At 36.1% G+C, this 18187-nt stretch overlaps 2 protein-coding genes across 2 annotated transcripts; both read left to right on the top strand.

Annotated features, from left to right (window-relative positions):
* Positions 1-8621: 8621 nt before the first annotated feature.
* Positions 8622-10565, top strand: LOC126715350 (uncharacterized). The gene is made up of 2 exons (XM_050415922.1): positions 8622-9306; positions 10181-10565. Exons 1-2 carry the CDS (start codon positions 8896-8898, stop codon positions 10334-10336), a joined length of 567 nt encoding a protein of 188 aa, XP_050271879.1. The 5' UTR covers positions 8622-8895; the 3' UTR covers positions 10337-10565.
* Positions 10566-16411: 5846 nt separating this feature from the next.
* LOC126704310 (uncharacterized) lies at positions 16412-17389 on the top strand. Its single transcript, XM_050403310.1, has one exon. It carries the CDS (start codon positions 16412-16414, stop codon positions 17387-17389), a length of 978 nt encoding a protein of 325 aa, XP_050259267.1.
* The last annotated feature ends 798 nt before the right edge of the window (positions 17390-18187 follow it).

The raw sequence follows: 18187 nt of genomic DNA, 5'->3' as shown, positions 1-18187 counted from the left end.
TGGCGTTTTTTTTTTGGGGGCTTAAGTTTTCATGAATCAAAGTTCCACATTTGAGCTGGCTTTCTAGCCTAGTCCATTTTGAGTAAGAGCTCAACTTCCATGGCTGAGGTTGAGGGAGTATGCTTCACTGCTCTGATTTCAGCCAGCAAAAGCTTGGTTAGGTTCAAAGGCCAATTTACTAGTATGGGTAAAACTTAGGTACAATTTTTTAAGTGTTGTATCTTACATTTTCCAATTGAATTTAACCATATAATTTTGTTGGTCAATAAATCATATGGTTGAATTTTTAATTGTCCATGAGAAAGATAGCATTGTTTGCGCATTGGTCAATGCAGTCATGAAGTTGAATTTAATTAGGAAACTTGAGTACAACACATAAAGAACCCACGTAGAATTCAAATGTATGCTTTGACTTTAATGGCTGGCAGAACTGAGTGTAGCAAGTGGCAATACATTGTTTGATTCTTTATCAGATGAGATATGTAAAATTTGCTTAGGTCTTGTACATAAGCATGTAATGAAGATTCAGCAAGGGGCCTGTCATGGGGTTTGGCTGGCATGCAAAGAGGAAGGCAAGCCTAAAAGAAAATGGAAGCTCATACCATCAAATTAAGCCCAAATTCAATCCTAGGATTTGGTTTGATTAGTTGTCCTGAGAGAATTTAAGCAGATTGGGATTATTTGGATGCTTGTTTAGATAGCTTGGTTTTTCTGCAGATGCAAGTAATGGTTAGGAATTTAGATGTGTATGCTTTTCATATTACTAAAAGTTTGTTTTAGGACCCATAAGCAACATCTTTGCAAAAGGTTGGACTTTCTGCAACATCTTATTGTGTTTAAAAATTTTTAGTAGGACCAATTACAATTGATATAGCAAGGCTCTTTTTAAAGTAATTCTCTGCATGATTGTGGTAATTTTGCTTTAGAATAAAAAGGTAAAATGATGATCATATTAATTAGTGTGAAATTTTAGTACAAGTTCATAGGTTGAGTAACATTGCAAGTCTAATTTGTCTGTCATTCTCATATCCAGGTTGTCTCTGATATTGTGAAGCAATGTAAACAGTGCTGCACATCAATATCAAATTGAACCCAAATTTGGCTTCTTTCATCTGTGGAGCCTATGTCCTTATCAAATTGTCTCCTGAGCCTGACTAGTTGATTTTACTTGTTTAATCTAATAAGCACTTCACCGTTATACACATAGCCATGACAGCGACGAATGGACCAAAAACGCGTTAATTAAGCATACGCATGGGGCAATCCATTTGCTGGGATGAAGCATCAATACATTAATGGTGCATTGTTTGGAATCCTATTATCAATTAAAAAATTGGAAAATAAAGTAGAATATAATGAAAAGCTAATTATCCATGCACAATTGGACCTTTAAACAAGGACCATGCTAGGCTATAAGATGTTTACCTCAAGTACAGCAGACACTGAAGAACTGAAGGCTCAATTGGCTCAGCAATGTGTCTAGAAGCATAACAAGTCCAATGGGGCTTAGTTAAAAGACGCTTAGAATGAATGTCTATGATTCTGACTTGTGCAAATAATTTGTTCTCTATAATTCTTGTTAATCGTACATAAAACATGACTTTCACGGTAGCTTGTAGATTGGAATGTCGGAAGTGAATATAACTAACTATCTGCATCCACATATTTTTTTGGAAGCAATTCAATATATAAGAATGATTGTTCAATCTGTTTCTGCATTTTTGTCTTTCATGCTTCACAAAGTAGAACATAATGAAAAAGCTAATTCAATATATATGAGTTAAAAAACTATTGCATTTTTGTCTTTCATGCTTCAAAAAGATGATCCAGAAGTCATGCTGATTGTATAATCAAAGTGCTTGGCACTTTTAATCTGAAAGATAAAGTGGAACAAAGATATATAGTATTAGAGGTTTCATTGGAAAAGAGGAAGCTTGAAAGGAAGTTACCTTTCGAAGCAAAAAACATTGTGTTTTGATTTTTGCAAAGGAGAAGTACCATTTTTGCAGTTGCCTTGTTATGCCTAATGGGCCTTCTGAACAACACAAAATTGGCTGTCCTAATTGTTTAGTGTTCAACACCATGTGAAGAATCAATAATTGTTTCGATGATGATCTTTGGAACAAGAGACAAAAAACCAAGGTTACTGAGATAAACACTAGTCCAAAACTTGTAATGTTGTCATAAATATTATGAAGTGTGACAATATCATTACTCAACCTATAGATTTCATCTACCAAAGGAAAACACAACTTATGGATTTCATTTTGATTTCAAAGTAAATGAAACCTATATGCATAAAATTTTCTTGAAGAGATCAAACATATACTAAAGATAGAGATACCATCAATAATTCTAACCTTTGAAGCTGAGAGACTGAATGAAAGAAGAAGTAGGAGCTCCCTTCAGTCCAAAACAGCCAGCCAGAAGTTCGGCAGAATGTTTTGGGCTGAAAGGAACCCCCATTTCTACTTTTTTCGCATTATGTTAATGAAGAATGAACGGAGGATGAATAGGAAGAGGGAAGGCAATGGTGTACAATTAAAAGAAAGGATCCCTAGTTACTAGCTAGTACTAAAGTCTAAAAAAGAGTTGCTTCACTCTTTTCCTCTCTATATGCTTTGCTTGAGGTTGAAGGGAAGTTTTAACCATATATATAAAGGACACGAGGGCAAGACTTTTATCGACCACGGCTCATGATTTGTTCAAACCCTACAACCACCCTGGCTAACACATAAATGCATGAATGAATTGAACTGATTGGCCAAATTATAAACAGGACATGTACTCTAATAATAAGTTTATATTTGTAAAAGAGTTCTTTCCTCATATATGCACATGGAGTTATTGTAACTTCATGGCCATGATATAAATGTCACAGCTTCCTACATCTTTTTATTTCCTGAACTATGGGCTTCTATTTTATTGAGTTGATACAATCATCATTAACTAGAATCAGCTTTTATGAACTAAAATGGAGAAATGCGAGTCTGGCAGTGTAAGTTATCTGTTGTATTAGAACGTACTTATAGCTAAGTGCTTAAAACTTATGAAAAGTGCGACTCCATGATTAGGAGAAGGTATCTTGTGCATCTAATACGTCATCTTTCTCACTAACTTGAAGATCTCATACATTGTGAAATCCATATGTTTGGAAGAAAGAAGATAACCGGGATATATGAGATAATTATTTCATGACCAGGAGGCAATGAACAAACAAATTTCATTGAGAATCAAGAGCATTTCTTTGTCATAAAGGAAACACTCAAAAATAAAAATTCGACTAGATGGGAAAAAGATACAAGGCCAGGACTATGCTACCCTTGGCTAGAATATGAATGTCTAGCGTTCTTAAAAGGTGTACCATAGGAGTCGACCTCAATCCATCTAATAAGAAAGCCCTCAACAAAGAATATAGTAATAGTACAACCTCAAGTCCAAATGTAAGTTTCAATTTCTTTTTCTTAGAATACAAGAGGAAATACGACATATTTTTCACATTATTGGTACAGTTACTGACAGAACTTCAGGTTCCATTTCTTTGTTGTGGTCCCTTGTGACCTATTGAGAGTAGTGGTTTTATCTTTCTTGTAGTCTATTGACTAGGATAGCCAAAGCCTCTGCCAAAGTTATTGTTTTTGTTTGCTGTGGAGGTATGGCAATGGCATAGCTCTCTCATCATGATTCCCCTATAATGAATTATGAGCACATGATAGTGAACTACATTTTCTTTCGGCCCAATATTTATTCTTTGCTTTCCTGTTTAAAGGACTTTGATTCCCCTATTCTCACTAGATCTTAGCTAATGAAAGTAAGTAAACCTAATCCTCACTAGCATAGACTGCATGGTAGCATTCAGCTTTTGATGACCTCTCTCTCTATCTTAGACACACACACACACGCATGCTCATCCCACACGTACGCACCTCTCTCATAAACACACAGACATGCACATTAATTTGCACTCACAGTCACACACACCTAATAAAACACACAAATATGGCAGCTATTGTTTACACGCAATACAAGATTTTTTTCATAAAAAGATTATATTGGGAGCTTCTTGAATCTTTGATTGCATCAATTATGAACAGTTGATGGTGTCACTGAAAGGTTTGTTGCTAAGCTTTTAGCCCGCAAAACTCCTTTAAATGGGGTGAGCCACTGAAAGCTTTTTTTTTTTTTTTTTTTTGAGAAAGAGCCACTGAAAGCTTGGAAGCCCATATACCACATGAAAAAATAGTTGATTATTCCAAGGATAAGGTACTAAAATACAAAATCATCCATCAATGTCTACTACACGTGACCAAACATGGCAACCCCGCAATTTATGTCGCATTTATTTGGAAATAGTCTCTAAGTAAAAATTTTGTATTCCTCATTTTATGATGTGAGCATGACTCATGAGTGAGTTGTTATGGACTTTTTTACAGTCTATCTCTTAAATTAACATTTTGAAACTTTTAAAATATATATATAAAAGCACTTTTCCTGCCATCATGTACATAAATTACATATATATTTGTAGGTTAAAAAGAATCTCAAAACTCAAAAAAAAAAAAAAAAAAAAATTGAGCATTCACTATGGTCAAAATTCTTAAAACTAGTTTCAAACAATTAGGGAATAGTAACAACTTTTGTCTTTGTAGGGTCCGATTTTTCTGATCTGGCTCAGGATGCATGAGATTTTAGACCAGCAAGCTCGGTACAATGAATTTGTAGAGAGTGGCCTAAAGAGCTAGGCTTTGGTGTATGGACAACAGTTATCATGGTGTTTTACTTGATAGGATGAGGTGGATTGAGTTCATCTGGGAGAATTGATCCTCGATACAATTCCGGGAGCCCTTTCTGGTCCCTTTTGTGTGTTGGGGGGTCTTCGCCCCGCCCTTTCTGCTTCTCTTTACTCTCCTTTTATAGTAGTTTTCTTCCTCCTGAATGGGGTCCCTAGGGTAGGTACTTGTCCCATCAGCCATTTCCTCCAGTTGTTGGGAGTGGTTGTAAGGACAGAGAAGTATGGCCATGTCAGACACAAGACACTGAATGCAATAATGATAGCCTTTCCTTTAAACACTTTCGTTGTCCTTTTCTGTTTTAGTACTTTTCTCTCTCCGTGAGGTGATAGGGAGTGTCACTACTAATGGCAGGTTACCTCCTCCATCCTCGGCTACACTGTGCCAAGGAGGACTCTCCCCATGGCCGAGGAAGGGCTTTTCCTCCCCGCGACCGAGGAGGGATTTTTCCCTTGGGCTGGGCCTTTGGCCCAATATAGACATCGACATGGGCCTACTGGTTTTTTACCCCCCACAGTCTTTATTGACGAGATTTGTATTATGATGTATGATAGAGATCTGATTAAGAGAAAAAATCAAGAAAGCTTATGATAAGGCAGTTCAGAAATCATAATAATAATGTTTCATGTGTTATATTTTAGACTATGACAAATAGGGACGGAACCAAGGTTTGGACCTAATGGAGACAAACATGAGGAAAAAAAATTTCACGTGAATCCCAACTAGCGTTTAACGAATATTAAAAAAATATCAACAAAAGAGAAAACTCAAAATAACTTTTTCTTAATACTTTTCAACTAAATTATTTATCAAATGGAACTCGATCTTCTTTTAAATCTCAAAAATCATCTTTAACTGACTCTATACTAAATTGAAGCAATTTCCCTTTATTAAGAAAAAAAAAAAAAAGTTAAAATATCATCTTTCAATATTCAAAAACTTCTTTGTGAAATTTTGTTTGAGAATTTTTAAAAATTAGAATATCAGCATTAATTCGAGTTTGGTAATGTTGCATAAGAGGTATTGACTTCTAAAATATTTACATTTTTCTTTTTGAAAAAGTCAAATATTGTAGTCGACCTTTTCATAATCTACAAATCAAATAAAAAATACATTTATTTTGTGCCCAATATCGTTGTAACTAAAAAATCAATTAGTTTTGCAAATAATAAAAAAAACAAAAACTTAGGCTAATTTTAGTTTTTGAGGGGTCAAATATAAGTTTTCTTAAGGTTAAATTAAAATATTAAATATACATATAGCATTTATTTTGTTAAAAAACTAAATTCTTGTGTGGGGGGGGGGGGGGGGGGGGGGGCCGTTTGGGTAAAAGTGGACAAAATTTTTGGTCTACAAAGGACCATATATGGATCCTAGATTGTTGCAGGAACCATAGCCTTAAATTATTATTAAAAATAACTAATTGGGGCCCATAGGAATTGGAAGAAGTTTCCCAATATAACCTTCAGTTAAATGTAATCTAAATGAATGTAAAATGTGTGCCATTGATATCATTGGTCCAAATTGAATTAAGTTTCAGGACAAGAACAATGCCCTTAAACATTGAAATATGCTAAAACACCCTAACACAATATTTTGCCTTTAATACAAAGTTTTACGGCTAAGTTGATTTTAACACTAAACTAAACAATATATACCAAGTGTAAGTGATTTAGCAAATTTCCAAACTAACAACACTACACAAACATGGCAATATAGAAAGATAAAGGAAATAAAGAACAATAAGGCAAACCATACACAACACCACAAAGTGTTATGGAAGAGGAAAACCCGAGCTCCGAGTGTAAAAACCTCTCCACCGACCACCCGTCGGAAAACTTGACTAGAATGAATAGTTGCAGACTTTGCAGTACATGGATGACTATAAATCCTCCAAGCCTATATCTCCCTGTGTACTTGAGCCTTCTAAGCTCTAGCTAGTAACCAACTCCATTAGTCTTTTCTTCACCTAGCTTCCTGGAGTCACCACCGTTGAGCTACCAATGGAAAGCCACCAAATGACTTGGATTTGGATATGGATATGGATATGGATATGGTTTCTCATGTTTCCAATGCCATTCTCTCACTCACAAAGTCTATGTTTGTGGATGAGGAAGGTGTTTACAGAATCTCTATCAATACAATGAAAGAGATGGAAAAGAAAGATGGGAACCTGGTTTTTCTCTAGGAAAAGCTCTCTCTTTTCATACAAATGGAACAAGCAATTGACCTACAATTAGCACTAACTTCTACAAGCAAATGGAACAAGATTAATTTAAAAGATTTAGGGCATAGACTGCTTAACAATTGATGCAAAATCAATTTTTAGAGTTGATTCTATACACTATTTTTTTTTTTTTTTTTTTTTTATCACATACACAATGTTACAATCTTAGTCATTGAAGTACTATGAATATTTGACTTTTGAGGTATTCTTACTTCTTACTTTACTATACAATTAATCATCTTTGCTTACTTACAAATTTGGGTGTTATTGAAACTTTTATCTATATGTAAAGAATAATACTAGAGATATAAACTATTTTATAAAAAAAATTTACAAATTGCTGATGTGTTGAGTAATTATTGGTAAATGAAAAAAATGATATTAATAGTGAGCCTAGATAAAAACCAATAAGAAATTGGCTACATCAACATTTTGTAAAAATATTATAAAATAGTTTGTGCCAGTAGTATTACTCATATGTAAATTCACATGTTGAACCCTAACTTAAAGGAGGTGTGAAACATGTACTAATTAATTTAATGCTAAACAGAGTTTTATTCATTTTATTTAGTCAAATGAATTTTTAATATTGTATTGTAGTAATATAATACCTAAGCGTAAGAATATGTGGTATATGGTAAAACCTCCTTGATAAAAAAAAAATGGTAAAAGCTCCTATTTCTTTTAATTATTATAAGTTAGATCTGAGTAAGAATTAATTATTATAAGTTAGACATGACTAAAATTTGATTGACTTGACAATAAAATTATAATAAATTATCTCGTTGGTTTCTTCCTCTTTTTTTCTTTTTTTTGGGGGGGGGGGGGGGGGGGGGGGTGGGGTTACAATTGGATGTTAATTGGTAATTTATCCGTTTATAAATCTTTTTTTTTTTTTTTTTGAGAAGGTTATAAATCATATAATTAGAAAACGGAGTCCATTGTCTACAATTAATTGAAGGTACTTGTTTCTGAAAAAAAAATTTGAAGGTACTTTTTGATGAATAAAATTGAAAGGTACTTGATAGTTGATACCAATGTTAGTCTCATAATTTTTTTTTCTTCATTTTTCCTTGATTAATTTATCATACATAGCAGGTATAAAACGATCCTACGGGATCGAGGTATATCCCAAAAAATATCAATTAAACTTTACCAAGAGTACTGAGTCATACACCCATCCAAGTAGAGATTATTCATTATTTTAGCACAAATCATTCTAAGCCGGAGATTATTCAATTTTTAACACGTACACAAACTTACCTGTCCATTTCACCATGTTCCTGAAACTAACATAACCACCATCATAATTCAATATTCTTCTTCTTCTTTTATTTTATTTTTTATTTTTTAAGTTCTATCACAAACTTATTGGTTGGCACTTGACAAAGAATTTTTCTCTTAATCAATTCTCTTTTTTTATTCTGCATGACTTGAAAACAAGGAGTATTATAATGACAAGGACCCATTTGTTAGGTACCATAGCAAGAATTGGCGGTGCAGGCCCTTCAGCTAGAGTAGGGGTCCATTTGTGCTGGCTTAGCAGAAGCAAAACTATTGGAGACATATATGCTTCCCTAATATTAATAATCACTCTCTTCCAACCACAAGAACCCATTATTTTTGAAGGAACAACAAAATATATCAAATCTTCCACTAGCAAAGACTCACCCTTTTATATTATCCATGACCATAGGCAGTTACACATGGTTCACTCATTTAATTTATCTTTCCCACTTCTTAATCAACATTATTTTAATGGGTCTTCCTTGTGCTCATGATTCCGAACACTTCATCTTCAACGCATTATATATTTTGTACCTCCAACTTATTGAACAAAACCAACCCATTTCCAATACTGCCTAAGAAGCATCATCAATGGCTTCCCATGAGAAGCAAAAGAAAAGTTTCATGTCCATTTATAAGTCCACCACCGGCAATCATATAAAGCCGATGATACCACCACCAGCTGTGGTGGTGGATAAGAAATCCATTCAACGAAGTTGGTTTTCAAGGAAATCGAAAACGTGCAACAAGGAAATTGAGCAAGGTGGCCAGAGAGTCATAGAGGGAGGAGTTGGAGGTGTGGGACAAATATTAGTTGAAGCAAGGAAATCAGTTTCCCATGTTGAAACCAATTTGGCATCAGTGGCAACATTTCTTCAAGTCAAGGTCTTGGTCTCTGACATGCCTGAATTCATGCAAGTGCATGCCTTTCGTTGTGCAAGGCGTACTCATGATAGCTTGGAGAAGTTCAGCTCTAAACACATGGCTTTTAACATGAAGAAGGTATGTATGTTTCAGAGATTTTATCTTCACAAACATTTAATTACATAATGTTCTTAACATATAGTCCATACCATACTAATGCTATATAACTAACATAAAGCAGAAATTTGCTTGCCATTGAAGAAAAACAAAAAAAAAAAAAGGGATTGTTACTTTAAGCATAATATACCAATTAAATAAGCTATAAAATTTGATGGTCTTTATTAACAGTGACCTATAATAAGTGTCAGTGATGCCAAGGCCAAAAGGGTGTCTTGTGATCAATTATTTTTCTTGGAGTCTCTTTTTGGAACTTCTCTTTTGCGGATGATTCACATTTGCCTATGTGATTTCCCTTTCTCTCTCATTCTGTATTCTTTTTTTGGCTTGGCTATGGAAATCAAAAAGCTAGAAGTAGAACATGGAATATGGATCTCTCTTTCTTTAGTTGGTGGGCCCCACTAATCAACAGTACCCTTCAGAAGATCTCAAGATACTGAAGATAAAGTCAAACTGAGACTTTTTTTAAATTCTGGGGACATTTAATCTAGACTAGAGTCTAGACACACCACATGATCTAGCTTCTAGCTAGGTTGTCCAGATTATTAGATACTGGACTGGATCGAGGATCCAACAACCCATGTGTATGGGTTTAGAAAGAACCTACAGCTACTGCTACAAATAATTCAGCCTAAATTACTAGTAGTAGTGTGTAATATTCTAAATTGTCTTCTTAAAATATGTGCCTATATGCTAGTAGTATATGCCACAATAGTGGGGTTTATAATAATATAAATAAGATTTGTCTTGCTTCTCAAAAAAAAAAAAAAAGATTTGTCTTTGGAACATAAACAAGACTCAAAAGAAGTAACAACTTGTCTTAATGCTCACACAGGAATTCGATAAAGTGTATGGGCCGGCCTGGCATTGCATCGTGGGCTCAAGTTTCGGCTCGTTTGTGACCCACTCAACAGGCTGTTTCCTTTATTTTTCAATGGATAAACTCTACATTTTGTTATTTAAAACGAAGATCCAGAAAGCTTTGGATTAAGGGTTAATAGGATTATAGGTTTGTTTGATCGATCACTAATGCCAGTATGATAATTTTTAGAAGCTATTGTTTTGTGTTTGATACTTAAATTTGATCCTTTATTGTATTTAGAAGTCTGAACATGGAGAAGTATTGTAATTTGCTGTAACATATCTTACTAGTTTGGGTCCTTATCACATTAAGCGTGTAAGTGAGATTTTTCAAGTTGAGGTATGCTAATCATCAAGTCTCTCTCTCTCTCTCTCTCTCTCTCTCTCTCTCTCTCTCTCTCTCTCTCTCTCTCTCTCTCTCAACCCAGGCAGTGATTAGAACTCAGAATAGAAGATTAGAAGTTTAGAACGCATTAAATATTAGTATATTTCGGTCACTTTTCCTTCCATTCTCCTTTTCTTCCCGGATAATTCAATCTCTCACTTTTACTATCAAAAATTAGATTTTGGTAAAAATGAGCTTAATTAATTAACCAAGAGATTACACAGTTTTATATACTAGCTAATATGAGTAAGTAACATAATAAACTACACTAACCAACTAACAGATTCTCTAACTAACTCTTACACGTGCTAATTAATAGATTATTTACAACTAAGCTAAGCTACTAGTCGTTTAGTTAACAACCATAAGTAAAACTACAATCGTTTTTCTCCTTCTTCTAGTTTGCAATTCATCTTGTGCTTTGTTCCTTTGGCTGGACACTTCTCCTTCTTGCTATCACTCTGATACTCCCCCTCAAGTTGAACTGTAGGTGTATGTATGTTCACCATTCCCATTTTAGAAAGAAGATTAGAGAATTGATTGAAGTTTAGTGCCTTTGTTAGCAAATCTGCTAGTTGACATTAAGTCATCACATTAATCAATTTGATAACACTTGCTAGAACCTTATCCTTGACCACATGATAGTCAATTTATGTATGTTTAGTTCTCTCATGAAACACAGGGTTTGAACCAATATGTAAAGCAGATTGACTGTCACAAAATAATAATGCTTCTCTTTTGTGGTCTACTCCAAATTCATTAAGACGATACAAGATCCAGACTATTTCACATGTAACTATAGTCATGGACCTATATTTTGCCTTTGCTGAAGACCCGGAAACTATTGATTGCTTCTTGGACTTCCAAGAAACTAGTGAATCCCCCATAAAAATGCTATAACCTGTCACAGATCTTTTGGTATTTGGGCATGAAGCCCAATCAGAATTTGCAAAGCCTTTGATGTATAGTTTTGAACTAGATGAGAATAGAACAGAAGTCCCTTGCCTAGTTCATTCTTCAAGTACTGCAAAGTCTTATGCATTGCATCCAAATGAGGCTCTCTTTCCTTTCATACTTGCTGAGTTTGAGGTTTTACTCCATAGGTGTCTATGCAGGTTTACAACCAAGAAGACCAACATCATTCAAGACCTCTAAGGTGTACTTTCTCCGGCAAAGGGCAATTCCCTTGTCTAATCTGGCAACCTCCAACCCAATAAAGAATTTAAACCCACCCAAGTCTTTGAGCTTGAATTTATGATCTAATAACACCTTAAACTAATTCACTTCTTCTTGATTGTTGCTAGCTATTAGGACATCATCCACATAGACCAAAAGAACCATGAATGAATGATCTTGTTGCCTAGTAAAGAGTGAATAGTTTGCCTTTGATTGTGTGAACCCCAGCTAAACTAGAGTAGTTGAAAACTTTGCAAACCATTGTCTAGAAGCCTGCTTAAGACCATAAAGTGATTTATTTAGCTTACACACCAGCTCCCCCTTACTGTGAAAACTTGGTGGAAGAGCCATGTAAACCTCCTCTGATAAGTCACCATGCAGAAATGCATTGTTGACATCAAGTTGGCTAAGAAACCAACCTTTCACATCAACCACATCTAACAAGCATTTGATAGAAACCATCTTGGCCACAAGTGAGAAAGTCTCAGTGTAATCTACCCCTTCCTTCTGAGTGAAGCCCTTAGCCAATAACCTGGCATTGTACCTCTCCACTAAACCATCATACTTGTACTTAACCCTATAAACCCATTCTATAAACCCATTTACATCTAATGGGCTTCTTGTTGGAAGGTAATGGAGTTAAGGTCCAAATATTTTTAGCTTCCAAGATGAACTTGATGAATGGTTAACAAAATCTGGATTATGAGAATGAGAAATAGGAGAATTCTCATTAAGAAACATAGGTGGATTTGGAGGAGTGGAAGGCAAAGACAATTGGGAGGAAGAAGATGGAATATATGAATGAGTTTGGTAAGGGAAAACTGTTTTATGAAATGTGACATCTCTAGAGAGGAAAACAGTACGAGATTGAAGATCAAACAATTTTTAGTCTTTGACATTAAAGGGATAACCAATGAAAACACATTTTCTAGTCCTTGGAGAAAATTTGTGTCTATTTTGAGCTATGGTAGAAGCAAAGCATAAGCAACCAAAGACCCTTAAATGATCATAGGTTCAAGGTTTATGAAAAAGTAGTTCATAAGGAGTTTTATTATGTAAATGAGGAGATGACAACCTATTAATTAGATGGACAACAGTAGGGACGCAATCACCCCAGAACTGTAATGGAAGGTTTGATTGTAAATGTAAGGCTCTAACTATAAAGAGTATATGTTGGTGTTTTCTCTCAACAACAGAATTTTGTTGAGGGGTGTAAACACAATTGTTTTGGTGTATAATGCCACGAGAATTATAAAAATCAAGCATTTTAAATTCTATGGCATTATTAGATCTAATTGCTTTGATATTCATTCCAAATTGTGTTTGAACTATATCAAAGATTAGATTTTGGTAATCAACTGAATAAACTATACTAACCAACAAACGGATTCTCTAACTAACTCTTACACGTGCTAATTAATAGATTATTTACAACTAAGCTAAGCTATTGGTTGTTTTGTAACAACCATAAATAAAATTATAGTCGTTATTCTCCTTCTAATTTGCAGTTCATCTTGTGCTCTGTTCCTTTGGCTAGATACTTTTCATTCTTGCTATCACTTTGATATTTACCTTATTTAATATGATTTTTATTCAATTAGAAATTACCTAATAAATGCCACGTCATTGTTATATTAAGTATTACATAGACCTTTTAAGGGATGTTTATTTGCATTTCTTTCTTGGAACAACCTTTAAGATTTTTATGTATTATTATTCTAACAGGTTCAATTAACTTCAATTGTTTTTTATACTGCTTTTGTATACCATTTCTAGTGAGAAAAGGAAAAAAAAGTACAAGTGGTGAGTTTTTTTTTTAATAAAGTGGTGGGGGGTTTTATTGCTTAAACATGTGTTGCATTTTGATACATTAATGCTTGGACTCGTGTTTTTTGGGGCAGTCAAGTTCGAAATAACTCATGCCAATAGAATACCTCTTGATTGCTACCAGAAGATTTTCCCCTATATAATAAAGTAATGTAATATGTGTGAAAAGTAGAAAAATAATGAGAAAAAAGTATTTCTACAAAATAATTAGACTTTAAAGCATACAAAAAGAGTGATTAATATATTTGACAATGCCCAAATAATCGTATTCAATAGTAAATCTAAGCGAACAAATATATTTAGTAGCATCAGATGAAAATATCCAACTAATATATATATATACACACACATACACACGAAAGAGAGGTACTTTGGTGGATGGTGGTCATGCCCATAAACAAGCAAGTGTAGGGATGGCAATTTAGATCCAACCCGCGGATATCCGGTCTGGCCCGACCCTAATGGGCCGGATTTTACCCGGCTTGATAAAGAATAGGGTCAGGTATGGGTTTTAAAAAAAAAAAAAACCCCGAAGCGGGTTCGGGTCGGGTCTGGATTTTATTTAAAAAATCCAAAACCCTACCTGAAACCCGACCCGGATAAGACCTGGTTACCATGAAATTACTAAAAAAACCCCTATATATATATATATATATATATATATATATAGCTATAAACACTAACCCTAACTCCCTCATTTTTCAGCTCACGCCTCCAGCCTCCTCACCCTCACTCCCTCATTTCTGCTCACACCTTTTTAGTCCTCACCCTCGTCCCTCACTACCTTACACAGCACACGGCCTCACACCTCACGCAGTCACGCTCCGTCTCACGCATGGTTGTCGCCCCCCTCACGGACTCACTCTCACCCACCCTCACGGCCTCACTCTCACTCTTTAGGCACAGCCCATCGCACTAGATCCTTCAAAGCCCAGTGGATGTTTTTCCTTGTTGGCTGAGTGTAAGACTCATCTAGTCATCTGTGTCAATCAAAACAGTGATGTCTTCCTCTGACGATCTATGCAACCTAGCCTCAACTGCGCACGTCGTCGCGGCGCGTATGTTGCTCGGCGACATCGACGACGGTATCGGATACGAAAGAATCGAAATAGGGATCTATTGATTTTGTTTTCTGTTTGTGATTTGTGTTTTTTTTCTTTTAGTAAAAAATATGTATTAACAGAGAAGAGCCAAAAAAACAAGCTGATTTGTGTTTCTGTTTATGTTTATGTTTGGGATTGTGATTTGTATTTTTTATTTTTTTATGGTGAAAAATCTGTATTAACAAAGAAGAGAAAAAAAGAAAAAGAAAAAAGAACTGATTTGTTTCCTCTTTTTTTTACAAAAAAAAAAAAAAGAAAAAAAATCTTACACTATGGCATAATGCATATACTTTTACTCAAGATCTTACACAAGTTGATTTGGTGTGAGATTTTTTTTTTTCTTCATATTTTAAGCTGGTTGGGCCTATTTTTGGCATCTGGGCCTTAAAAAAAATTGATTGTGATTGGGCCATGATTTGGTCCGAGAATTAGGCCCAAATTTGGCCTAGCTAGACGGGGCCCGCGGAGCCCGGTGGGGTGGGTCCGGCCCCAAAAAAAAACCCGTTTAGTAAACGGGCCGGGTCTGGGCTGTAGGTCTTGGCCCGCGGGTCGGGTCCGGGTATGGAAAAACCCAGCCTGAACCCGACCCGTTGCCATTCCTAAGCAAGTGTCCTGTTTATCTCTTTCCTAAATAACTTTTTATAGGAAAAGAAACAAATTAACTAAATTTTTTTAAGATCTTTATATTTCTTATGAAAATGGTATTAAAAACTTTCTAAATGGTTCATTAACAAATACCTTAAGCTATTAACAAGACCCAATAAATATTGGTTCCCATAAATAGTGAAGCTCAAAATTCTCTGTAGAGATGAAACTAAGTTGAGGCTAAGGGTGGCTATGCCTCCCTAGCCTTTGGAAAATGTGTGTGTGTATATATTTACACATAAAATTTTACTTTTGTCCCTAAAATTATATACTCCTCCCCCCCCACCCCACCCCCCCAAAAAAAAATTTACAAGCTGACCCATGAAATTTCAAAAATGAAAAACTTATTCTATTCAACCCTTTTATTTAGATGTCATAAGAATATCAAGAAAAACCTTTAGACAAACATTGTACAATTCAAAAATCTAGACAATAAAAAAAATCTAAAAAAAGAATTCACAAATCTAGATAATAAGAAAAATCTTGGAACAAATGGTATGTTTTATTAGTATATGGATTTCTCAAGAATATCATTCAAATTGTTTTTTGCCCACTGCTTTAACTAAACTACAGTTTGAGCATATATATCTGTTATTAGTCTATTGGTAATAAACGTAATGCCTTAGCTAAATTAATTAAATGAGAAAAGCTTTATTATTTATATATTTGGTTAACCGTCCATCATCTTGTGATTATTTAATAGCTGTCTTTTTCTTTTGAGAAGGTATGGCTGTCTTTTTCTTAATACTATTTTTTCAAATTTGGAACTTTTAAAAGGAAAAGATCTTACATCTCTGTTGGAATATTTTTATAAAAATCATAATATTTTATATATTAGATTTGGAATAGCGAAATGTCTAAACACCGGGTTCTCTCTAGAGAGGAGGAAGCTGAGTTATTGTGAAGCAAAAAGAAGGTGAAAGATGTCCACCATGCTGAGTTCAATGAAGGTCCAAGTAAAGGCAGCCAAGAGCAGAGACATCAGAATGTGTGGGGGTCGCCGAAAACGTCCTTCAGAGATAAACTAGTCGGAGAAATCCCAGGAGCTTTTGCTAAAGCTTTTGACTTTATGGATTTGATGGATGATGACGCCGAGTCAGATGATGAGGTTACTGATCTTAGGGACGGTTTAGCTGCGGTGAAGCTCTCCAGAGAAACGAAGCTGCGAATTCGAAAACCGTGGTCTCAAACACTGATTATTAAGCTGTACGGGAAAACGGTTGGGTTTAACTTTCTCCAAAGCAAGCTTCAGTACCTTTGGAAACCAATCGGAAGACTGGACTGTGTCGATCTTGGGTGCGATTTTTATTCTGTTAGATTCACCTTGAAAGAGGATATGGATTCAGTCCTAGAGAAAGGTCCTTGGTTCATCGGAGGGCAATTTTTATCGATCAGACCTTGGGAGCCTTTCTTCAAACCAGAAGCAGCCAATGTCTCTTCGATAGCGGTGTGGGTTTGGTTACATGCGCTGCCATTGGAACTATACGAAACGGAGGTGCTTAAACATATTGGAGAAGCTATTGGCAAAGTTTTACGGATTGATGCTCAAACCGCCATGGAAGTGAGAGGAAAATACGCGAGATTATGCATTCAAGTGGATATGAACAAACCACTTATTAATACAGTGCTTATAGGCAGATTCGAGCAGCCGGTGGTCTATGAGGGAATCCAGAAGTTGTGTTTTGCTTGTGGTAGGGTAGGTCACAAGAAAGAGGTCTGTCCACACATCATTCGGTCTTCTTCATCGCCGGTGAGAGGAGGCAACGATGAGCATGGTGATTCTGTTGGGTCACGTATGGTGCATGACACGGATAGTACAGTCATTGGGGGTGGCATGTCAGAGGGTAGTGGAGCGACAAAGGCTAACGACTCGTACGGGCCTTGGATGTTAGTGACACGCAGGAAAAATGGACAGCGTGGCGTTAGGAATGCTGCTGGTTTGGACGGACTCTCAGGTTCGGGGAGAGCAGAGGAGCGTCAGGCTAGTGGGCAAGGAACTGCAACGAAGCCCATTTCGATGGGCTGGGCCAAGGAGACAAACCCGTAGAAGTTTGGTGTTCCGAAACACGATTTGAAGGACAAGCAATTGGGCCCATTTAGTGTGGGGACTAGTCCAAGTAGGCAGGGGCCTATTTTGCAAATGAGCCCATCAGTAAGGGGAAAAAAGGGTTTGGCTAGGAGTAGGGCTACGTTCACTCAAATGCAGCCAGAAACTCTTAACTCTCAGAATTGGAGTTGGCGCACCTCTGATGGCAGTAAGGGCAGCCATGAGAACAAATTTCAGTTTACAGCTCCGGTTCAAAAGGAAGTGGGGATTAAAGCTAAGGGAAAGAAGAGTGGAGAGCATGATGTGGTGTCGAACCGGCGTGTGGCTACCGGAGGAGGAGAATCTTCCTGTGTTCACTCAGACCGTCCCAGAGGCAGCAAGGTCGGTGATGTTAGTGGAAGACCGAGTCGCCACCCAGCCGAGCCAAGCCTTCAAGATGATTCCGATGTTCAAGCCGATCCAGTTGATCGGCGGACTCATAACAGCAAGGATAGAGTGCAGGGGGATTCCGGCAAGGGTGAAGCTAGAATGGATTTCGAAAATGATGGTGGAGGTTCTGCTGACTCCGTTCTTCAAGCTGAGCCAGTCGATCAGCGGACCCACAACAGCAAGCCTTGTGAGCAGGGGGGTTCCGGTGATGGCGAAATTGGGATGGATTTCGAGAATGGCGGTGGAGCTACTGCTTCTGCTTAATATGTTCCTTCTCCCCTTTTTTCATTTTATTATGAATTTTGTAGTTTGGAATAGTAGAGGGGTTCTGAAGCCCAATTTTCAGAAACATGTAAGGGACTTGGTAGG

The sequence above is a fragment of the Quercus robur genome, chromosome 2, assembly GCF_932294415.1.
Source record: "Quercus robur chromosome 2, dhQueRobu3.1, whole genome shotgun sequence".
Lineage (NCBI taxonomy): Eukaryota > Viridiplantae > Streptophyta > Magnoliopsida > Fagales > Fagaceae > Quercus > Quercus robur.
The sequence above is the reverse complement of the archived record's forward strand: the minus strand, read 5'-3'. Positions and strand labels throughout refer to the sequence as shown.